The following is a 24,458-nucleotide window of genomic DNA, read 5'->3' as shown; positions in this document are numbered from 1 at the left end:
GCTTATCAGAGATTTGGGAGTTTCTGAATAGCCAGTGCCAATTCAAGCAATGAGCCATTTCTAATCACTTTTTGCCAGCAGAGCATGGCATTATTTGAAACAATGAAGCAAATAACACCACATAATTCAGGAATATTTCATACATTTGTCAGGGCCTGCTTCAGGGCCTTCTCTAGGTGCATAGTTGAAGAGAGAGGGTTGTTTGATACCCGCATGGCAACTCACAGGCTAACAAATCTCTCAGGGTAAAATCAAATGCAGCATTTATTTTGGACACAGCCAAAATATCAAACTAGATATTTAAGTGCACTTCCAAGAGGCAATTCCCAAAGTTGCAAAAACAGGTCTCGATCTGGTCAGATTACAATCTGATGCCTTGAACACAGCCAATACACAACTCGTATTCTGATCTGACACACACCCCACAGTGCCAGGAAAGAAAATGAAAAGACAGTAAGATAAGTAAGAAAAAGAGAGTGGGGATGGCGGGAAAAAAAAAAAAAAGCAGTCACCACTCCGATGAGTCATGACAGTTTCTCTGGAACATGTGGTCCACCCGGCAGCAACTCCAGTAGCAATTCCTTAGGGCTACATGGTCCAGTATTTCTTCCAGGTCTGTCCTACTAGAGTGGTAGGTGCATGCCACATGCTTTCTTGCAAGTTCTATTTATAATGCAAGTCTGTGCCCCATTAGCATGTGAGGAGTGGTCTTGCTGTGAGCAGAAGCTCCTTTGGGAAGGTCTGAGGGTTCCAAAGCATTCAGGTGGGTAACGTCAGGGTGGCAGCATCTGCCACTTATCCCCCTTCCACCCTCTCTGCCACAGCCCCAGCCCATTGCAGGCAAGGAAGGTGGGGAGGAGCTGCGCTTACTCCTACATCTCCCCATCCCATTGAATCCAACTCCACAGACAAGGCCCTCAGACACAAGCAGACAGCCCCACACTCAGGCAATGTTGAAGACAACAATGCTGGTGAAGAAGTCAGTCTTTACAACATTATATGAGGATAGTGTTGGGTGGAGTGGCTGAGATATACAAGATCTTAATGTGTAAGATGATTAAGCGATATTTCTGATTTCTTTATGGTTAAAGCTATGATACAGTAAACAGAAATGGGGCTTACAGAAATTAAAAATAAATTTGGGGCAGATTTAGCTGAAATAAAAATTGAAAAATTCTTAGTAAACAGAAATTAATAGAAGACTTTTATTCTCTGTGTTTCTTCCTCAGATATATGCATCAGTGATGGAGATATAAGCAGCAGTGTTCATTTCTGATCCCCAGAACAACTTAACCTTCTCAAGCCTAAGCCTTCACTGGTGTACTGTACACATCAGCTGCTGCTAAAGGAAGCAGAACTGGGTGTACTTTAAATACGGAGATTTTATCAGGGCTATAAGCAGGCACAATTCACTAATTTCTCACACATTCTGGAACTGGGCTGGGGAGTGCTCACCAGAGTGCAAAGGCAAATGGTTGCCTTGGGAGTTTATTTCACATGAATTATTAAGAAAAATAAAATTGACAGAAATTTTTTATTCAACAGAAGCTTTGTTTCCAAAAGTAATGCTTTTCAAATGGAGGGTGTGTGGTGTAAATCTACCGGAACTGGTTGATTGTTGTTTTCTGGAGCTATTGATGTTAAAGGCAATCAACAAAATACAATTAGTGTGTGCTGTGTCAGATTGCATAAGCTATCATTAAGAACTGGATTCTGCAGTACTCAGTTACTGGGAGATAATTGGTTTGGGCTTTCTCTGTGTCGGTGAGAGTTTAGAGGTTCTCATCAGTCTCTAGAGTGGATCAAGTAATTGAACCTCAATGTGCCTATTTCTCTGTGTTCACCACAGTGAGGACCTTGGGTAAGTTATTTTTTCTAGATATGTCTACATTTTACAGATCTGCATAATGCGAGATTAATTCCATCCCCTTCAGGTGTCTTAGATCACTGAGAATATGTATGGAAGAGACGGTGTACTCATTGCAAATGAATATCACAATAAATGAGGAAAAGAGTGTGTGAAAATGTGTCCAGTATCTTACTTTGTGTGTAATATGTAAGTAATGGAAAAAAGCCTTCAAGTATTACCGGGTACAATTTACTTCTGTTTTTCTTAATGTTTAAAATGCTTACAATACTCCAAAGACTGAAAATTATTTTTACAATGCATCAATGAATTTGCATGTTAAAAATCTGGTATAGTTCATAAAGCGTATGTAAATGACATGGCCAAGATCTGGTCTGGTCTGATGTATGCCCACTGATACCTTCTAAAGGCTTTAATAAACAGACAGCTAGCAGAATATAAATTAATTAAACAAAATTAGTGCATACATAATTGATGGACTGCAACAAGAAGACAAAATTTTTTGTGATAGCTTTTTGGATTCATTGTTTGACTGATACCAGAAGGGTCGAAAGCGTGAGGACTAGGTTTTATTACTCGGGGTAGTGCATTTGCTATCTCCAGGGGCTCACTATTCACTGTGATGCTACAGCTGGTCTTTCTCTTGTAAGGCATTCCAACGTGGCCATGATTGTCTGGATAGGCCTCAGCTAAATGTAACCAGGAAAGTTTACAGATAAAACCAACCACAGCCAGCAGTGACAGTCTTGTCTATACTAAAATCTTCCATTCTGTCAACAGTTTAGTCCTTTGTGTAGCAGTAGTATCAGAAACAAAATGTTCTAACATATGCAAAACCAAACGAGCATACAAAATTGAAAAGATTAGTTTGCCAAGGACTGACTTGATTTTGAGACAACAAATTAGTTGTAATTCCATACATCCCTTGAACACTATATGATGCCAACTCTTCTGTGACCACAGCTGAAAAATAAAACTTTTCCTTTGGCTGCAAGAAGATGAAGGTTTCTGTATTTCTGTTACTGAATTACATGTGCCCATAACAAAATGATCGCAGTCTAGCTACAGAGGAAGTGGTGTGTCCTTCAGAAACTGGTGAGGAAAGTCAGGATTTATTTAATTAAGAAAATCAGAGGAAAAATCCTACACAAATACGTATGCACGCCAGTAAAAAAACTGGCAACAGTTCTGGGATGTCTTTTGTTCTCCACTCTGAAGCTAATTTAAACCAAAGCAGTCATAATAAGCAGTGCTTTTCTTATCCCAAGCACTGAACTGACAGTGGCTTTAAGCATAAAGGATTTTTTGAAAAGAGAAACATGCAAACAACTGACTTGGGAAGAAACAACAGGATTAAACAATGAAAGGGATAAGGGTCTCTTCTGCCCTGTGCAGTTTAAACAAGTAAAATTCAGCCTTCTTCTGTGTCTGAGCAATACATGAGGATTGTGGCCAATATCTTAGTCATATCCAATACCCAGTCCAAAACACAAGCACAGAGGAGTCAGTGTTCAGATGCATTGGTCTCTGCCATGCTGGCTGTTCAGCTGTTTGCGGCTCAGTAGATTGAATGACCTATGGCAATGCTGTCCTGCGCTGCAAGCAACATCTAACAATGACAGTGCCTTTGTGACACATCAGGTTTGCTCAGGGCTGTGGCCCTCCTCTCAGCCCTTTTCCCAGGTATGAGTACCACTGTTTTGGGTCGCTCTGCCCTCACCCATTTTCACTGCTGTTTTCATGACAGCGCTCTCTGTCTTTCACGTTTCTGTAACAGTCGAGGCCTTCGGATCAGCCTTTGTGGTATTTCAGTTTCTTGCAAGGGGATCACTAACATAGCTTATGCCTAATTTGCTGTGATCCTGTCTATTTCTTGCTCATGCATGATGTTCCATCTAACTACAATACATCTGTACATAAAAACGTGTCTGCGTCAGAAGACTACAGGTGATGATGCAGATAGCTAGCATGTAAAGCAGCCCAGCTCTGGAGCTCTCTGTGCTTCCCATGTGGTGGTGATACCAGCCATGCTCCTTCTCTGAAGGTCCAAAGTATGCTGAATTTGATCACTAGAACACTCCTGTTATGAGCTCCCAACTTTAACAGTTAACTTACAAATAACTTTAAAAAATGTAGTCTCTTCTATTAGACGTTTCCTTCTTTCTTTTGGGAAAGGTAACAGTAGTTTATCACATTTACTAAAGTGTGCATATATATATATATATATATGATAGGATCCAGCAGCCTATACTGTTGTTAAGTACAGAACAGGAAAAGCACTTTCACTATTTACTCATCCAAAATGCAAGTGTAACTTTGTATTCACATGTTTCTGTAGCCCATATCAGGAAACAGTTTTTTTTCTCTAGTTGTCTCCATGGGAAGCAGGTGGTGTTTTTCTCATCTACACAGTTTTGTGCAAAGTTCCCTCAGCTATTTCCTATTTCCTCCTGAAAACAACAGTGACTTATTCTTTGTCACAGGAGTTGCTTTTGCAGGGTTTATTATATTAATTCAAGGAATTTCTTTTTATATAAGGCTTTTATCTCTGGGCTTTACTAATGTTCTCAGGACATTAATTGTAAAATTTACTTTTGGTTTACTAAATTTTAACTCTATTTAAAATAACCTGTAGGGAAAGATTTTTGGTTGTTTTTTGGTTGTTTTTGTTTGGGTGGGTTTTTTTTTTTGTTTGGTTTGATTTTTCCTAGGTCTCTTGTTTAATTAGTATCACACAGATATATGATAAAGGGAAAAACCATACACTCTTTAGACATCCTTCTATATCTGTGATTGGTGAAACTTATTCACGAACTTAGCCACAGTTGTACAATTATCTGTGTCCATCCAGCAATCCAGAAAAGGCATGCAGGGGAAAAAAACTGAAAGCCTAAAAGCTTAGAAGGAAACATGTTATCAGGGCTGCCCCGTGTTTTAAGACAGCCCTTGAAAAAAAAACTAACTTAAGCATTCCTAAAGGAAAGACCTTATTGCTCTCTACAACTACCTGAAAGGAGATTGTAAAAAGGAGGGTGCTGACCTCTTCTCCCAAGTGACAGGGGACAGGACAAGGGGTAATGGCTGCAAGCTCCACCAGGGGAGGTTCAGACAGGACATCAGGAAAAAAATATTCATGGAAAGGGTCATTGGGTACTGGCAGAGGCTGCCCAGGGAGGTGCTTGAGTCGCTTCCTTGGAGGTGTTTAAGGGACAGGTGGATGAGGTGCTGAAGGGCATGGTTTAGGAATTGTTAGGAATGGTTGGACTCGATGATCCAGTGGGTCCTTTCCAACCTAGTGATTCTATGATTCTATGATTAGCAAATGAAATTATAACCAAAAAAAAAAAATATTGAAGAGTTTATTTTCAAAGCTGCAACAGGATTTTCTTTCTTTTAACTGGAGAGTTATATAACACAGGCATTTATTATATATGCTTGGTTTTAAAAAGGGGCATCACTGTATACTCGAAGCATTATTACTGAAATAAAACTCAATGGAAAGATCATCTACTGTTGCATTATTATTATTAATTTGAACCTGGCATTAAAATGTTGATATTTACAGAATAATAAAAAAGTGCAAGGCTGTAGGAAATGGCATAATTATTCCCAAACTTCAGACTAGAATTAAGAATAAAGGAGTGTTTTAATTTTTTTCCATCTTTCCATCTATTTTTTTTTATTAAGGAAATCATATTTAATTCACGATGCACGTGGTATAATATCTTTTACATGAATAAAACACTAGATAACACTGAAGCAATACAGCAGGAAAAAATAATGGAAAGATAGGAGCCAAAGGGAGAATCTACACTCAGTTAAAAAAAAAATATTTTGCATAGTAAGTATCTTTTGAGTTTCCTCCTAACACCTCTGCAGCCAATTTTTCAGCTGTGCACATTTATGTGAAAAATGTGTATATAATCCCCAAACTAAATAAACAAAAATAGTCTCTAACACTTTTGAGGGAACTTTGGAATTGTGCACATTTATATAAATCTATGAACTTTATATTTTTGAAGAGAGAATACTATTATCTGGGTAGAAATATGCAAAGCTGGCATAAGATTTTGTGGATTCATGGACTAGCCTTTGTTAGTTGGAACATATGGGTATTTTGTCAGACTACATGTCAGTATGTGCCTCTTTTTCTTGGATGTCCATAGTTGCTTCTGATCCACTCATTCTAGTTGAAAAATGTAGCAGGTTTTGTCTTTTCTTCTTCAAGTAGAAATAGAGTATACTTCCAGCTCCAACTACAGAAAAGGCTAGAAGAATGAACAGCCAAATAATGCTGGCAGAAAGTACTTTCTCCATTTTCCCTTCTGCAAGTGGATGAAATGAAATTAACATCTTTGATCTTAAAAGAGTTCAGAATCTAGTTATGGATGGTATTTCTTTAAGTAAAAATCAGACAAATGCAATAAGTGTGTAGATTTTCGGTCAGTAAGTGGTTTGGTTTTGTTTTGTTTTTTTACTAACAAACCCAAACAACATAGAATTAAATCCAGTCAAAAAGAAATTTACTTAAGAATTGCCTCTGTTTCCTATGTCTATATACAGGTGAAATTTATGGACTTCTTAAAATAGTCTCAAAATTAAAATTATCTTAATAATTGTTTTCCTGTTGTATGTGGGCATCTCCTTATAATGGTACTTAAAAGGAAGTATGCTTACCTGTATTTCCTGGTGAAATCTCTGTGTTTTCAAGAGCTTTTGGTAGGAAAAGAAAATGTTAACATTTTAAACTCCCTAAATCCAGGTGCTCCTAATAGTTCCCCCTAAATCCACTTAGTGACAATTGCTCTCGTGGAGAGATGGAGCTAACAATGTAGCAACCTTCAGTAGGAGGACTGACTTTCATTCCAGGAGCATCTAACCTCTTCAATGGACAGACCCAACAAGATACGAAATAGGAGTCAGATTTCTATTATTTCTAGAAGTGTTTTCAGATACATTCATTTCTAAGAAACTAAACTGCCCACAGGTTCCTTTATTATTTTAAGGTGTTTTCTGAAACAAGAAAAAATTGCTGAATGAAGGTCTCAAGTGTTAGGGGTGTGTTGTTAGCATTTTACTTGAGCTGAAAAGGATCTTTTGTGACTTTAGCCCCTTCTGTCAGAGACAACCATTCCATGGAGATTTGCTTCCTATGGTAATTGCACTTCTTAAACTTCTCAGGTATGGGAAAGGTGAATGGAAATAAGAAGTTTAACCAAATGAAATAATAATGTTCTGGACCACTTTCACTTAATCTTAGTTGGTAATCAAACTCATGCATTTTCCTTGTAGATGATAATTTTGCTATCAGGGAATGCTAGCATTTTATTAGACATAACTCTATCACACTGTAGATAAAAAGTGCCACAAGAACGTATATTGTTGTATTCCTCTAATCCATCAGCTCAGAGAACAGTAATGAAAGGAATCGCCAACTGGGGCATTTTCACAAGACAGAGTTTCATTGCAGTCATCAGAAAAAGTTTTTTTCTTTTCTTTTTTTCTGATAATTTATTCAGCTGAAATTAAACAAAAGCTGCTTTTGAACTGAGATTCTGTGATATTTGAGGGAAAACTACTGGAAGATGCACTTTTATTACCAATGAGTGGTATTTGACCATTATTTTGCCTAAACGTAGGGGTCTGAAGTTTTCATGATGGCTGCATAAGGCTGATGGCAATTTTCAAGGACTTATGGGAGATGCAGCTTCCTGAGGAGGCACTGGGGCTCCTCAGTATTTAGGCAGCCAAATCCTGCCATCAGGGTCTATTGGTTTTGCATACAAACCTGTAATCTCTTAAATCTCTTAAATGTTTTATGTTCTACAATGTAAATAAATTATCAGGTATTATTAACCATAAGGTATTAGAAATATTACTTACTTTTTTGTTTTTTACAGATATATCCTTTTTTGAAAGAACAGACATTGGTGTTCCAGTAGCCAGACAATGCAAATACTTCTCCACACTTCTTACGCCTGTTGTTTGAAGGCTCACTTATTTCCCAGTTGACAAACTCCATTGCAGATTTGTCTGTCCATTCCCACTGACCTAATGTTTAAAATTAGCATATATGTTTAAAATACAGCGTTTTAGACAGATAGACCAGTTTGTGATAGGGAAAACAAATATTTATAACATGAATATGTAGTTAAAATGTTTCAGTTACAGTCCTAAGTGTAACTAAGCATACTTTGAAATAAACCCTGTGTATTTGATATATACATACACTTTCAAGAACATAAATTCACTTTTTTTTAATATAATGTATCATCATTTTGTATGACAGTAAAATGTATGATTAAATATTGAAGATATTACCTCTGTCATTTTGCTTCAGCCCTATCCAAAAGTTCGCTGACTTTCCGTGGAGTATCTTAATGGTGTCTGACAGAAAGTGTGCTTCAGTATAGTCTCCTACTGATACCAAATTAGCAGCTGAAAAGTATTAATGAACACATCACAATGTCTTGTTTACTTACGGCTTTAGTCAAAAAACACATAAAAGATATGAAAAGAGATATAAAAAACACTGGTCCTTGCACAGAGCATTCATTGGTCTTGTTATGGTTATTGTGTTTCTATACTGTATTTTGAGCATGAATGCGATATGGGAGCAAGTCAGCACAAAGACATGGGGTTTTCTTCAGCCTTTGATTGAAGCCTTTTACAGATGAAAAATTGCTCTCTTGTGGTGGTTTTGGACAGGTCCAACCACACCCCAAACTCTGGTGCAGGCAGGCTGAAAGTGGTACATATGCTGTACTCAGCACTGTGTGTGATGCTGCTATACCTTTGTCACCCACCATTGGCCGGGCAGCATTTTTGGCAGTTCTTTATGCTATGCTCTGCAAGGGAAGATGGGATGCATAGGCAGCTGGAAGTTGCAGTCCAGAACAGGTCCAGAAGTTGTCTTATGATTTTGGTATTACGAATAAGTGAAGCTGTGTCATTAGGAAATTACCACCTTCCTGACCAGGTTGATGGGGAAATGAAGGCCAAAATGTAGGAATTTAAAACATGGACCATTGTCGAAATGCAACCTTTCATTCTGGCTATTAGTGTGATGTTTACTTTTTCTAGTAATTATGTGATTTACCTTTCTACAGAACCATTTCAGGTATTCAGTAGTCACACAGCTGTAAAGTAAAATGCCTTTGAAAAGCTACTTTTTCTGTTTACTTAGTCATAGGTCGGTGTTTTCATACACACGAGGAAGTGCTGGTAGAAATCTTTGTACTCTCTTTTAGGATTAAAATCCTATCAGTCAAACATACGGTGCTGCTGTATAGAACGTTTCCTATTCTGAGTGAATATTTCACTGAAATATATATTCACTGAAATATATGCTGTATCACAGCCATTCTCATTGAAGAGTTATGAGAAATTAGAAAGAAAAAGTGTTTTTTTCTCTCCCCAGATCATAAACCACAGTGGAGGCTGGTCAGAGAAGAAGATGGATGGCTGGTTGTCTTTTACAGGTTCATGAAAACTAAATGACTCTGCATTCTTGTTTGTTGTCCAGCCAGTGAGATCCAGTTAATAAACTGCACCCTGGCACTAACAAAGAGAACTCTTCTATGAGTTTGTATTTCTAGTTTACACTGTGTGGGGATTCCCTCTTGTTTGGAGAAGGGGAAGCTGGCCCTGCAGTCTGTCTTAGTGGGGCTGTTTATTTTCCTATTGGATTACTGATTTCCATAAAACTAGTAGGAACATCATATTTTCGAGATATCTGTATTTCACCTGGTAATTGAGATATCAATGATGCCTCTCTCTCTGACAAAGTTTAGTTTTATTGTGAAAAGGCATTAATTTTTTTCAGAAAAACAAGCTAAATAACATTGTTTGAAGTTTAAAGTAATTCCATATTTTCCTTACCAACATTACCCATTATTTTATGTGTTTGATTATGTCTTCAATCTTTCTAAAATAGACTCACCTAGTTGGGCACATTCCTGATGAGCTTGAGACCAACTTCTTTTCCTTGAGGCCTCAAAGTAATAGCAGTGACCATGGAAAGGTATCCAAGATTTATGCCCTTTTGATTCAGGACATTTTCCAGGAAGTTGTGGGGGCTCAGTAGGAGCCATGACTAATAAGAGATCAAATAGTTGGACTCACATTATTTTATAAAATTTGGTTTTCCCATTATGCTAGTAAGGCAAAACTAAACAGGCTATATTTGGTTTGTAATCATAGAAGAAATTAAGCATATTCTAAAAGACCTGGAATATGGCTTTGATTTTTTTTTGAGAGAATACTTTCCTTCATGCTTATTTATCAAGATGATTAGGAAGACACACTAGCCTGTAAGAAGTATGGATCCTGTCTAATGATTATATTTGTAATGAATTTCCAGCTGTTTTCTGTCACAAATATCTCCCTACTTAGTTAAAATTGATATTTTTAAAATATATTCTGACACTAAAGTAGCTTGCAGGATTTTTTACTAAATTCCATCCTGAATAAATTCCATAGTGATTGATTAACAGGAAGATTTTGGATGAGAATAGAAATGCAGACGGAATGAAAATTAAATGTTCTGCCAAATTACACTTTCTTCCTGTGAGCCTTCTACAGTGTATTTCTTTCCGTATTAAGGAACATTCAGAACTCAAATTAGATTTCTAGAATATTAAAGTAGAAAGAGATAGTATATATAAAATCTGAGGGGTTTTGTCAAATTAGAACATCTTAGAATGCAATTTGGCATATAATTTTAGATTTTCTAATGGTTCGAGATCTCTAATATTGACAAACCCAAGAATATTTAGCTGAATTGTGAAATCACATCTATACTAATTTCCATAGAAACTGTAGAAGTTTGTGCTTGGAAGGCTCCTCAAAGGGTTATTTACTTCATCCTTGTGCTCACAGGTGACATGAAGTTGATACATAATTATATAATTTCTAAGAGATGTTTGTCCTGTCTGTACTTAGCAACCTGTAGTGACGGAGATTCCCTGAGTTGTCTGTTTGCTAAAGGCTTCCATACTTATAAAATGAAAAAGTTTTCCTCGCTGTATTTGAGTTTATTGTTCCTTTTCCAACTCATGTCACACATAGAGAAGAATTTAACTCTATTTCTTCAAGGCTCATTTTCAATGTTTAAAATTAATAATCTGGTTTCTCTTAGTCTTCTGTTGTTTTTTTTTTTCTTGTTTCAGCTCCAGTTATAATCTTTCCTTTTAATTCTTGTTTTCTAGTTATCTGAAACCTGGAGTTGACTGAGAGCCTTTTCAAACTTTGGTGCCCCAAGCTGGATACTGAATTTTATCTGATGTCTACTCAAAACAGATCTCATTGGAAGATAATGACTTTTCCTGTTAGAATAAATAGTTAAGAAATCAGTGAGTGTGCAGTCCTTTGTTTCCTAGGCTTTTGGTAATTATTGTAATTAATTTATTTACTTCTGGGAAGAATTCATGTCAATATTGAGAACTAGCTAGTTAGCTGGTCATGTCTTCCTGTATATTTGTGTGTAAAACAAGTATTTTTCCAGTGGCACAGCTGACAAATATCCACACCCTCAAGTTAAAACACTTATATTCAATTGCTCACCATCTGATTTTTTACAAACAGAAGAGAGTTTTTCCTTGCAAGGAGCTGTCTTCCAGGTGCCATCAGTGTCTAGGTAGACACATGCTAATGTCTGTTTTGGTTCCCCACTGGACCACTTGCTGTAAACCAATCTCCATCTGTCGATCCATTGATACTTGCCGTTGGTCTGGAAGTAAAATCTGTATGGTAATTTCAAGGTTGCTGAGAGTGACATAGCTACTATACAGTACCATAAGAGGACTCTCATGTAACGAGCAGGGAATTGTATGCTTACCAATGCCAACTTTTTGTGCTTGTAAATTCCAACTGCAGCAAGATGTACTTTATCTGTTATACACAAATATGAATGCCTAATATATTTTTCTGCCCCTCCCCATTAAGTATCTAATATTTATTCAGATCATTTTACAAGCATTGGGAAATGGAAAACAGAAAGGCGACATGACTAGGCATGAGACTAAGAGTCAGATAAGATATCATGTGACTATGACTATCCAAAGGCCTGCATGGAAAATGGAAGTGTAGGTGGGAGTGTTCTTAATAAGCAGTGCTTATTAGGTTGTAGTTGTCATGACCATGATTCATGGGGAAGAGTGCAGCATGTCAAAACACACCTACTATCCAAATGTTCACCCTCTCCTGTCATACAACTGATGTAGGCATCTTACAAACAGGAAGGATTTTTTTTTCTATAGTGTTCTAACTTCTCAAGAGAAACAATTACAACAATTGTATTTTCCAGTTAAAAAGAGATATGCATTGGTCAATATCATAGAATCATAGAATCATAGAATGGTTTGAGTTGGAAGGGACCTTAAAGATCGTCTTTTTCCAACCCCCCTGGCATGGGCAGGGACACCTCCCACTGGATCAGGTCACTCAAGGCTCCATCCAACCTGTCCACAAACACTTCCAGGGAGGGGGCATCCACAACTTCTCTGGGCAACCTGTTCCAGTGGCTCACTACCCCCATCAAGAAGAATTCCTAATGCCTGGTCTAAGTATGTCTGGAGGTCATGTAGCCTTCAGATTCCTTGAACTAATTTTTACTCCTGTTTCTGCCCACAACTGTATTTTACTACTGCTGTCACAAAGAAGACTGCTCTAGTAGAATATGAAAGCATAAACACACATGTAAAACCCATTCCTTCACAGGACTCAGATGTGCAGCCTGAGAGATTATGTCACTGATCACTGAGTTGCATAAACACATGGCAGAGGGCAGGATGCATGTTGTTCCTTGATTAAAATAAACTCAAAATGTGTAAGATTTTACAGTTTATATTTCTGACCTTTAAATTACTCCAATGCATACACACTGTTGTTATATACTGGTTTGCAGGAGCATTTCCTTGTGCTCAAGCATCTTAGAGATCTTAATTCATTAAAATCTCCACTGTATGAGTCTTATTTGAAGAATTCCAGCGTAAATGGGTACTGTACTGATGCAACATGTTGCTTTCAGCAGTATACTGGTAAAAATTGTGATAGGTCTCAAGATCAGAGTATGCAGTAAGATCAAGTTCCACGTCAGCTTGACCACCCACATGTAATATATGTGTTCTTACCACATTGCTGTTAAGACCAATCCACAGAGGCTCTCCATATTCCTGTGCAAGTAAGTACAACAGTGCCTGGCTAAATGGGTTTAAAATGCTGGCAAGTTCTGAGGCATTGTTATTGCAGTTTTTCTGTGCTTCCTCCCAATTCATTTTGGAATGCACGAGAGAGTAGCTAATGCCACTGGAATGATCAAAAGCAAAGTCCAGCACTGTTGCTGATGACTTAAAGAGTTCAGGATCTGTAGTAATAAGGAAAAGAAAAACCCAAGAACAGTTAAATCTGGAGCCACATATTTGATTTGAGTGACAAAAACATCTCCAGTATTTACAAACCTAGTAGAACATTGGTAAGGAATTAAAACACTGTTTCAGTAGTTGTTTATAAGTAACAGATAACTTCCAAACAACAGTGACCTCTCTGTATGAAAGAAATACATTTTCATCTTCTGGGAATTTTGAATCAGTAAATTCACAGTATCTTTTATCGCAGATGTAGATTCACCCCGTCAGTCAAAAGTAACACATCTGCCCTGCATCTTTTCAGAATAATCTTTGCAATTTAGCAGCTTTGAGACTAACAGATTTATTTGGATAAATGTAAAACTTACAAATTATGATAATCTATAGATCACTATGAACTTCTGTAATTAAAATATTTGTGGTGTTTAGCTATTTTATTACATTTTTTAAATAAAATAATTTTGCTTTCCTAAATTCTGATATTGCATTTCTCATTCCCTTCTCCAAAAGATTGATAAGTAACATCGGGATGCGAGATAGGCTGTTAGTTTTTACTGATCCTTTACCTAAAAATAAATTATAACTGATCTAAAGCATGTTAAACATAAAAGTTCTTTGAAACCTTATGGTATACATTTTAAGATTAACAATACAGAACTCACTACTATTCTTCTGGCATATATACCCTCTGTAATTATAACACTCCTCATTGTTCCATTTTCCTGTGTCATCAGCATGACCTCTCTTCAGAGAAACACAATCAAACTGTTGGAGTAAGGGAAAGAATATGAGTACATTGATATTAGAAGTTATAAAACAAAGTACTATAAAGCCCTGGGTAGTTTTGCTGCTTTTTTATTTTGAATTTGAAATTGTAGGGTTTGTACTACAACTCTAGAAACATCTTCCTTTTATCCTTTTCTGTCCTTTTTGGCCTCCACTGTGGTGACTATCTCCACCTTAGTACTGTCTTGTAAATCCTTGTAATCAGCTCAGCCTGCTTGTTTATTTGGTTATTTTTGAGGAGACATACTTGAAAGAAACTATAATTTTCAAGAACTTTTTGTCACACCTTTTGTCTTGACTAATGAGCAATTATCAGTTTTTTGAAAGAGAATGAAATAGAAATAAATGGAGGTCATGTATTTAGCTTGTAAAGCCAACTTTAAATAATGGTCATTCTTGACAGAATGACCTAAAAATGATGGTCCTTGGCTGGGTTATCATCAGCTCTAGTTCTTAGAAATCTTTCAGCTACACCAGCTGAGGTGTTGAGTGTTTAAGAAGTTGGAACTTTATTATAATCTGCAACAGCCTACTAAACTGCCAGGCAGAACTTTTAGGAAGACCTATTTTAGTGGGTGTTCATTAAGGTTTCTTAAGTGTGAGTAATTTTTTGATGTAGTCCACTCCTTTGAAAAGAATCCTCTGAAGAAGATAGCTGTAAGTATCTTGAAGGTGAAGAAGATAAAAGGGAATATTTCTGGAAGTGCTATTAAAGCTGCAGTAAAGCAGAACTAAACATTTTTCTGCATCATATCTGTCCTCTTGCATGCCATGGCCAATGCCTAGACAGGCAAGAGCACAACGAATTGGCTCAGGTGCAGGTTAAGCTGGTTAACTAGAAGTATGATTTCTGGATTCTCTGGAGGTGCAGATACCAAAATGAAGGGAGAACGGACAGTGAGTGGAATGACATAATGTGAAGGACAAGGTCTTGAAGCAAGTTATGGAAATAAATGGAAGAAAGGCAATGTGCATGTGCAAATCAGTTTATATTGGTCTGAATATGTTAAATGCTATTCTATTTACAGTATTCTGAAGTTTAATTTCAGCACTAGCAGAGGAGAGGGTTTGATTTAGAAAGTAGTGGACATCTATTGGCCCTTAACAATTCCACTACATTTCTAAATAGGGAAGAAGTAGGAAAAAATTAAACTCTCCCTCCTGCATTCTGTCCTCCTTCCCTTTCAAACATGACTTAACTTGCTAGAAGTAAAAATATTTCCAGCATGTGTTATTTTCTGAAACTTAACAGTGCATTTACATTTTTACCAAAATGAACAGCAAATTACTATGAAAAAGAAAACTTTATTCAGTCTACCCAATCTTTATCCAATCTGCCCATTGCTGCAATTTTGCCAAATTAAAAAAAAATGGCAAAATTACAGCAATGACATTTTTGTGCTCTGAGATAGACAGGACACTCAAACATTGAATCTTTTTATTGCTAATACCAACATAAAGGTAGATGGACAGCTTGGGGAGAAGGCTGAGACAATGTCTGTAGGAAAGTGAACTGTTTACTTGAACTGCACCTCAGATTTAACTTGATGGCAAACGCTATGTGGCATTTACCTGTTGCCGATTGTGGCCATCTTCTGGGCGTAGACTGTCAAACAAAATAGGCTCTACAAGTTTTGGGGAATCTGCAGCCCAGTTTGTATAGGAGACAGCACTTCCATCAGTCCAAACAAAGTTGAGTTCACTGAGTATATCATTCAAGCCAATCCAGGGATCATTTGAAACACTCTTCAAATGGTAAGTGAGAAAAGCTGGAAAGAAAGCCAACAGAAAAGAAGATGAACATGTCATCAGTCAAGACATTATTTTGTAAACAAATCCTTACTTATTTTGTTTGCTAAAGTCCTGTAAATACATTTTAATTAGCACTTCATCAGAAATTTACCCAAGTTTATTATTTCAAGGTTATGCCAAGCCTTTGCCTGTGAAAAGTCTTAGACAGTGTAAGTATTTGAAACTATGAAGTGAGATAGGAAAGATACATAAAGCCTGCCTGACCACCATGTTATCTAACAACTTCACTTATTTCAACACTGAAGATCAGCTCAGTGACTGATGGAAATCTGTACCTCTATAAAGCTGCGAATGGAAGCCTGGGAACATAGGCAAGGTGAAAATGTGCCTTCCTCTGACATTCTGCTGCTCAATTAAATTGCAGAATCTAGGCAGTTGTTTCAGAGAGGTGTAGTAACATATCCCTTTCTACTTCTGGCAGAAACAGACTGTGGATTCCTTTTCATTCTCGGTGTCTAAAACTACAAATGACAGTTCTGGATTTGTTATTTTATGCTAATTCATACGCTATAAATAATTTAAAGCAGTTTGTGGTAAACAGAAAGAAGCAACCCTTAGGATCACTAGCATGCCCTAGACAGATGGTTCCATTTCTTCCAAAGACATTTTGTGCCATGGCCATATAACCCATGTTGAGTATACATATCATAAAATACATACATTTACAGGACGTCTCTTTTTGCCATGTTTTGCTTTGCAGGAAATGAACACTGTATACAGAGTAGATGCTATCTATCACCGAAAGGGCTGTTGCTGTACCTTGTACTTGTTCATTATGTATGCTTGCCAGGTTTCCTCCAAGGTTCACACAATTTCTTCTTGCGGAAATCCAAGTTTCATAGGAGGAGCCAAAAAATTTGTAGCACTAGGGGAAAATGGGTATAGACTGTTAGTGAGTGACAGCAAAAGGAATTTAGGTAGTTTAAATAGAAATTAGCCTAACTCAGACCCACAGAATAATTTTCCAAAGTTAACAGAGATTCAGTTGTAGAACCAACTCAAAACTGTTAATAAATTTGCTCTGTTTCTTTCTGTGAGAGACTGAGAAAGTCACAAAAAAATCAGACATTTATAAATCACAGTAGGACTCTGATAAGAATCTAATGTGTTAACTAACTCAGAGATTTTCAGAAGGTGTACTCCATCACTAGTAAAAGACAAAGTGGTGTCTCTATAAGAAAAATCCAGCCTAGGGTTTCATGTAGAATCATCTGAACTTTCTTAAAAGCATTTTTGACCTTGAGCCTATGGTCCTGTGTGTATTAATCCTTTTTGATTTTACAATTCCGTTATTAAAGGAAATACGTGACTTGAGATTTCTTAAAAAGAAATGCTCACCATATCACCAATAGACATTCATCCTGAAGTGGTTTGGTAATTATGAGTGTGCCTAGTTTGCCCTCTCCACGTCTACAGTACCCCTCTGTTCTGTGGCATGCCAGTAGCACTGGCAGAGAATTATCTTGCATAGCTTGTGGAAAATAACAACTCTGACAACTGTTACAAAAATGCAAAAAAGTTGTACTGGCATAAACTCCACGTGTGTGACTACCCATGGGTGCTTGCATGACAATTGCATATGTATTAGAAAACAGAACGTTCATTTATTAAACACATTGTTTGTCCATTTTGGGAGGAGGCAAGCATTACATTAAAGCCTGTTTCAAAATATTTGGCCTTATTTCTGATTAGTTCCATTTCAAATAGCTGATTTTACACTATAGTTAGTGCTCTTACATGAATTCAGTTCAATTTTTGAATGTATATACAATGTAGCAGTTTTTCCAAAGTATCTCAGATGATCACTTCTCAGAAAAAAAAATTAAAGTCTGTAAAAACACCATTTTGCAAAAATTAGGCAACTGGTTCAAGTTTTAATGCAACTTTGGATAATCACTGTCAAAAGATATCCGAGAGACAAAAGACTTCTTGTATAGCAAGGACCAATATCATTGTGTTTAGATGGATGTTAGCATACCTGATTTTTAAATAAAAGCCAATCTCCAGGACATCCTCCAGGAGGTGAAGGTGTCACCGAAGGAAGTGTTGCATTTATAAAACTTCTGTGCCTCTCACAGATATAGCCATTTGAAAACCCACAACTAACGTCATTCCACAAACCTGAAATCAATTTAGATATAGATAATAAGATGCTGAATAAGGCCAAAATGTGTTGGAAAGTGTACTGGCTTCCATGTTTGTAGGTTTGAAAGCAATCTGCATGGGAATGTGAGATAACAGCTCAACTCTACTTCCAGTCATCACTGCTTACAGAAGGACCTTTGTCCTGCTGACACTGTGGGAGTAGTGGCTATAAGAGATGGCTGATATGGCAACTCCATGACCTCTTGAGTAGAGTCCACCTGAATGGCTTTGTTGCACTGAAACATGGAAGTGTAAAGTAATACATTATCAGTTAAAACACTACAAAATATTAAACTGCTTATATGTTCTATTCCTTTGCTAATTCTTGTCTAATTATTTTTTGAAAGACAAAGTTGCTGTTCATTTGAATAGAATATATTGTTTGTGCAGCTGAAAAATCAGTGATTAGATTGTCCCTGCCTTCCCCATTAAAATCAGTTTCTTATATTCCAATGTTGTGTTTAATACTGATCCTGAAGAAACCTCAGATGTAATGACAACACTTATACGTATTTTCCCAAGTTGCTGGGAAAGAATGGATTAAAGTCCAAGATATTTTTAGCAAACAGGGGAAGATCAGTACCCATTAAACACTTTTTTAAAAAAGTTGTGTAACTCACCATCTTTTTTATTTAAGACCACACAATTTTCTTGAGCATTTGCAAAATTGGGCTCATCCTGTGCCCAAGCTGCATAATGCACTGGGCTTCCATCCATCCAACTGAATAAAACACAACAACAAATCAGTAGCAGTTGCTCAGAAATATTCATGGAACATATGTAAATTCTCTTAGTTTAACGACATTGTAAAAAAATTATTTTAAATGTTATTTTTATAGTGAATATAGAAGCTATGAATACACAGATAATGTCTGTTAAATATAAGGGTGGTTTTGTTATTTGACTTGGCACATAGGGATTTCATTATCTAAGATGTTTTAATCTTAATGAAAACTATTTACAGACAGATTCAGCTTTACTTTTTTAAAAAAATATTTTTAGTATGTTAAGGTAGGCTTTTTTCTGAATCTGCATTTACCTACCTTGCAGTGGTCCCTGCAGAAGGAACTCTGGCAAGACAAAACTTCTACATTGTTTTTTATGAGTATTGATGTAGCTTGTTTACCTACCTAAACTGTTGATCAGCATCCTGAATTAATCCTATAAGATATGACTCCAATTTGCCATTTTTTAAGATCTAAACACAAAAACATACTTTTAGTTAGTGCTTTCTAATATCTAGTAGTTATCTAGTATGAAAAGCTATGATTTTTTGTGCTATAGAAGCAGATAGATGAATACACACTTTATAAATGATCATGTATAGCCACCAGAGAGGACCTCTGTTGAAGTAAATACCATTCAACACACACTTCTGCTTTATTACCTTTATTGCTGCTTCACTACTTTTGGCTGCATTGCCCATGTGATCAAAACTTTCAAATCTGTGTTCTCAATTTAAAAAGAAACAAGGAACTCTTGAGAAAAAAAATAGCTTAATATTTTTTGGTACTTTCCTATTCTTAAGTAGCCGTGTAACACCTGTGTCTGCAGCTGTCTGTCTTTTCCTCCTTTCATATCCTTTCCCAGTTAAGAAAAGCAAGCACATATGTGTGAAACTGAAAGAAGGTTGTGTAGCTGCTTTGCTGTAACTAAACCAAACAGGATTATGGCAGAGGTTCGAGGCAGCATCCATGCTGTTAAATTGTTAGCATGACCCTGCATAACTTTGGCATGTGCCCGTCAGCACCATCTCAGGTTACATGTAGGCAATGCCCTTGAAAGACTTGAACAGTTTTGATACATATTGCAGGAAAATTAATTCATTAAGGTCCTAGTTCTTCAGTCCCTGGCTTGGACCAGGCTAAAACTTTCTTTGAAAACTCATCTTGTTCAGCAGAATGATGTGGCATGTGACCATATATGTGTACTGGCAGTAGCCTTACGTCTGCGTAGAACACTGTATTCTAGAATACCTTATTCAGATGTGAGGTAACCATTCTGTCCAAAGGAAAATATTCTCAGTATACCCCTAATCTTCCTGTTCATTTCTCCTTATTTGGTCACAGGCAAAACTCTATTTATATTAAAACAAACAAGAATATACCCTCCTTAGTAAATGGTAAATACTTCTGTGTTTACTTTCATAAACAGAATCTCTATTCTGTAGAATAAATGTTTTTTTCATTTTTTAAATCTGTTGCTAGTAGAATGTGGTAACATTACAAAACAAGCACATTATCCTGCACTTCACAAGCATTTGTAGCAGGGCGTATGGGCCATAACATAGTCAAGTTTCCTCTTACACATTTCCACAAAAATTTTCTTTCACTATTATTGTCAATTGTAGCAAGATCTCCATGACTGCTTTTGCAGAATGTTCTGGCTTTCTCCATAGAGGTCTTTTCTGTGCTGAAAAAATATTGTTTGTCCCCTTTTATAATCCAGCCATCTTCTGTGACTTCATATGCTGCAACACAGAAGAGGAATCTCTGTATTCTTCACAGTGCTTACCCAAAGCTAGTATTCTTATATGATACCACCCTTTAATTAATGGTAAGTAAACAGTAGCTTACTGGTAGAAGGGTCCAGAGGTTCTGGTTTCAAGGGTGTTCCTGTAATGAGATGGTAGAACAAATGGAAATGTGAAATAGTTCCAAAATGTTGAACCAGTATAAGCATTTAATTGATGTAAATGAACTTAATATCTTCCCACATTCGTTATTATACATATTCAATGCAAAATATATTTATTCAGTATCTTTTGTGCAGAGCAAAAACTAACAGGTGTATTACAGCCCTGAATCACTGCATTGGTCGATTTTTGGTAGGTGCACCTTGTACATCCTTAATGTTGCTTAAATTAGGTGACTGAAACTTACCTGAATACTTGTTTCTGAGAATAAAGAGTGAAAATATTTTAATACAGTGTTGGTAGACTTTGCACAGTAATAAGAGATTCCTTATGGATGTTGTCACGTGCTGAATCCTGCACTTGGGACACAAAAACCCCGTGCAGTGCTACAGGCTTAGGGAAGAGTGGCTGGAAAGCTGTCTGGTGGAGAGGGACCTGGGAGCGTTGATTGACAGTGACTGAACAGGAGCCAGCAGTGTGCCCAGGTGGCCACAAAGGCCAGTGACTTCTTGGTCTGTATAAGAATCAGCATGGCCAGCAGGACTGGGGAAGCAATTCTGCCCCTGTACTTGGCATTAGCTACTCTGCACCTCGAATACTGTGTTCAGTTTTGAGCCCCTCGCTACAAGAAAGACATTGAGGTCCTGGAGCCTGTCCAGAGACGGGCAACGAAGTCGGAGAAGGGGCTGGAAAACAAGTGTTATGAGGAGCGTCCGAGGGAACTGGGGTTGTTTAGCCTCAAGAAAAGGAGGCTGAGGGCAGACCTTATCACTGCCTACAACTGTCTGAAAGGAATTTGTAGGGAGGTAGGTGTTGGTGTCTTCTTCCAAGTGATAGGCGATAGGACAAAAGGAAACGGCCTCAAGTTGAACCAGGGGAGGTTCGGTTAGACATTAGGAAAAATTTCTTCACTGAAAGGATTCTCAGGCACTGGCAGAGGCTGCTCAGGGAGGTGACTGAGTCCCCATCTCTGGAGGTATTTAAAAAAAAGATGCGTGAAGTGCTTAGGGATATGATTTAGTAGTGGAAAGGTATGATTGGACTCTATAATCTCAAAGGTCTTTTCCAACCTAGCAATTTGATGATTCGATGATTCTATGATCTCTTCAGTACAGCAAACCTGTTTATTTAGGATTTTCTTTACATGTCATCTTGCAAAGAGAATGATTCTTGTATGCTATTAGTCTTATTTAAGCTAGAGTATGTGATTAATGTGTCTTTGTGTAGCATTCAAGCTACACCTGAGCAGAGGAGTGAATTTCCACCTTACAAAGGACACAAAGATTTAAAGTAACCTCTTTTTCTGAAAATTGCCAACCTCTCTTTCTCCCTTTCTACCCCCCTAGCCCCCAACCTAGAACTTCTCTACAAGTAAAAGTTCCAAGAAACATACAGTTTCATGTCAGTCAAAGCTTTTGTTTTTACAAAAATTTGCTTTTGGGAGCAGCGGGTTTTACCAGATAAGCCTTTGAGGTTGCTTTTACCTTGTATTCTGTGATTCTATAATTACATTAAAAAATATAATTTCAATAAAGCTTATGACATAATGTATTTTTTCAAATAAAGCAACAAAATCTTAACAGTTGACACATATTTTGAAATTATTTATATGTTTTGACATATTTTTCATTATGCAAAATTCCTGTGAAATCAACTGAAGTTTGTACTAGCATATAACTTGCACAATTTCTTTTTTGATAGATTCAGCTTAAATTTCTTCCTAATGGGAGTTTAGAATAAAAAGTAACCTACCTTTCTTTATTTCACAAATCCAGTTATGACTATATTCACAGTGCACATTAGTCCAGGACATGGAAACCTCTTCTGTGATTGCTCCACAATATTCAAATGCAGCATTGTAAAAATATGGATTTTTCTTATAATTCACCTACAGAAGAAACACAACTTTGTTTTTTATTCTTACTGTTCTCTTTATTTTTATTATATATGGGAAGAAATAATAAATTTATTATATCTGGAAGGGAATCACAGAATCATGTATTGGTTTATGTTGGAAGGGACCTTAAAGATCATCCACTTCCAAACCCTCCTGCCATGGGCTGGGACACCTCCCACTAAATCAGGTTGCTCAAAGCCTCATCCAAGCTGGCTTTGAACACCTGCAGGAGTGGGGCATCCACAGCTTCTATGGGCAGCCTGTGCCAGTGCCCCACCACACTGACAGTAAAAAATTTCTTCCTCATATCTAATCTAAATCTATCCTCTTTTGGCTTAAATCCACTACCCGTCATCCTATCACTATAGTCCCTGTTTCCCTGTTAAAGAGCACCTCCCCATCTTTCCTGTAGGTCCTCTTTAAGTACTGGAAGGCTGCTGTAAGGTCTTGCTGGAGCCTTCTCTTATCTAGGCTGAACAAGCCCAACTCTCTCATCCTGTCCTAGTATGGGTTACTCCTTACTTTCCTCCTCTGCCTGTGCAGCCTGTGTGGGCTGTTGAAGAAATATATTAATTCTGCAAGAAAAAAGAAAGGTTCTGTGATGACGTGGCTTTTAACAGACTCAAGCAGTTCCATGAAAACTTGAATCAATTAAGGTTATAAATCAATAACAGGGGAAAGGAATGTGGGAAAACATCACCAGAAACTAATAAAAATCAGGGGAGACCTTTCTCATATATTTGCCACTTAAGTAATCATCTCTGTAGCTGTAACGGTACTCCATGTTACCACAGTTGTGATGGTATAACCTCAGGGTTTACCGGCATTTTTTTTTTCCAAACTGGTATGAAGAATAATGATTTAGAGTTACGCAGTGGCAAGGTAGACATATTGGGGAATTTTCATCAGCATGAATCATGGAAACAGCTTCAACAGCACTAAAAGTCAGAACAGAAATAAACTGTCAAGCTCCAACACTTACCGGGGATCCATCACTCCAGAAAAGCCCATCATCAGGATCCAAACACTGCAAACCTATCCAGAAAGTCTCAGATGCTGAGGATTTTTTTCTAGGGTGTGAAAAAAAAAATGTAGTGGAAGAAGAGGCTGTATATGGTTAGCTCTGTTAAATTTTGCAAGTTATGGGGGACAATAAGATTTAAATCTATTGAAGACTAAAAAAAATTAGAAATATTTAAAAGAACAAAATGCTGTTGGTCAGCAAACTCCCACTAGCAAGTAAATGAAGTTCATGCCCTAAAATTTACGACCTTGCATGTGGCTGTGTTGGAAACACAGCCCATTATTTTTCTTCATTGATGTGATTATAGTAGTCTTTGTGAAATAAAATGCTCAGGTTTGCTGGAAGTGAACAGTTTCAAAATGGTTCAGCAAACAAACTTAGAAATTAGCCTGAAGGAGAAGCATTCATATTATTTTGTTGTTGGATTAGGGTTTTTTTTAATTTAAAAGATCTGCAGATGATGAGAAATTTTAGGAACTACAGAAAAGTCTTTGAAGATGGTACATGTATGAAAGATATTGTCAGTTATTTTTCTGATGACTTTCAAATAATTATGTGCGAAGCGACTAAATATTATTTTTATTTATTCCTATATAAAGTATTGTTACACAAAAATATCAATTTTTAGATATTTTGCTTGCTTACATTATTAAGTTTTCTATCAATGTTTCCTCTTCTGCACTTCTAATGGCAGCCAGGTCTCCTCCTGTTTCTCTGCAGAAATCTCGGGCTTCAAACCATGTTTTCTTCTGGTTTTCTTCTCTCACAAAAACCTATAGATATAGGAAGGCCTCTTTGTTTACAGAATGCTAAAAATAAATTTACTGGCCAAATACCAAAACATTCCATTGCAATTATCATACATAATATGGATTTTTCCATGTATAATATTGAAAATATGCTACTTGGATAACCTTACAAATTGC

General features: G+C 37.0%; 1 protein-coding gene across 5 annotated transcripts in view; it reads right to left on the bottom strand.

The window, feature by feature from the left end:
- Window positions 1–1,049: 1,049 nt before the first annotated feature.
- LOC104057694 (macrophage mannose receptor 1) overlaps window positions 1,050–24,458 on the bottom strand; it is a 36,403-nt gene continuing 12,994 nt past the window's right edge. For 3 of the 5 annotated variants that reach the window (XM_009559093.2, XM_054059298.1, XM_054059301.1), the window contains exons 13-30: window positions 24,178–24,305; window positions 23,491–23,578; window positions 22,364–22,499; window positions 20,553–20,591; window positions 20,283–20,446; window positions 19,107–19,174; window positions 18,597–18,697; window positions 17,810–17,952; window positions 16,591–16,696; window positions 15,592–15,788; window positions 13,896–13,998; window positions 13,000–13,232; window positions 11,432–11,597; window positions 9,810–9,962; window positions 8,189–8,305; window positions 7,751–7,918; window positions 6,545–6,580; window positions 1,050–6,192 (exon numbers count right to left, since the gene is read on the bottom strand). In XM_009559093.2, coding sequence (XP_009557388.2) covers window positions 5,993–6,192; window positions 6,545–6,580; window positions 7,751–7,918; window positions 8,189–8,305; window positions 9,810–9,962; window positions 11,432–11,597; window positions 13,000–13,232; window positions 13,896–13,998; window positions 15,592–15,788; window positions 16,591–16,696; window positions 17,810–17,952; window positions 18,597–18,697; window positions 19,107–19,174; window positions 20,283–20,446; window positions 20,553–20,591; window positions 22,364–22,499; window positions 23,491–23,578; window positions 24,178–24,305 — 2,346 coding nt within the window. In that variant the 3' untranslated portion in view covers window positions 1,050–5,992. The remainder of the gene's footprint in view (window positions 6,193–6,544; window positions 6,581–7,750; window positions 7,919–8,188; window positions 8,306–9,809; window positions 9,963–11,431; window positions 11,598–12,999; window positions 13,233–13,895; window positions 13,999–15,591; window positions 15,789–16,590; window positions 16,697–17,809; window positions 17,953–18,596; window positions 18,698–19,106; window positions 19,175–20,282; window positions 20,447–20,552; window positions 20,592–22,363; window positions 22,500–23,490; window positions 23,579–24,177; window positions 24,306–24,458) is intronic. The other 2 variants (XM_054059299.1, XM_054059300.1) reach the window with 2 other exon arrangements.

This window comes from Cuculus canorus, chromosome 2, assembly GCF_017976375.1.
Source record: "Cuculus canorus isolate bCucCan1 chromosome 2, bCucCan1.pri, whole genome shotgun sequence".
In the NCBI taxonomy this organism is placed as follows: Eukaryota; Metazoa; Chordata; class Aves; order Cuculiformes; family Cuculidae; genus Cuculus; species Cuculus canorus.
Note: the sequence above shows the minus strand (reverse complement) of the source record. Positions and strands in the feature narration are given on the sequence as shown.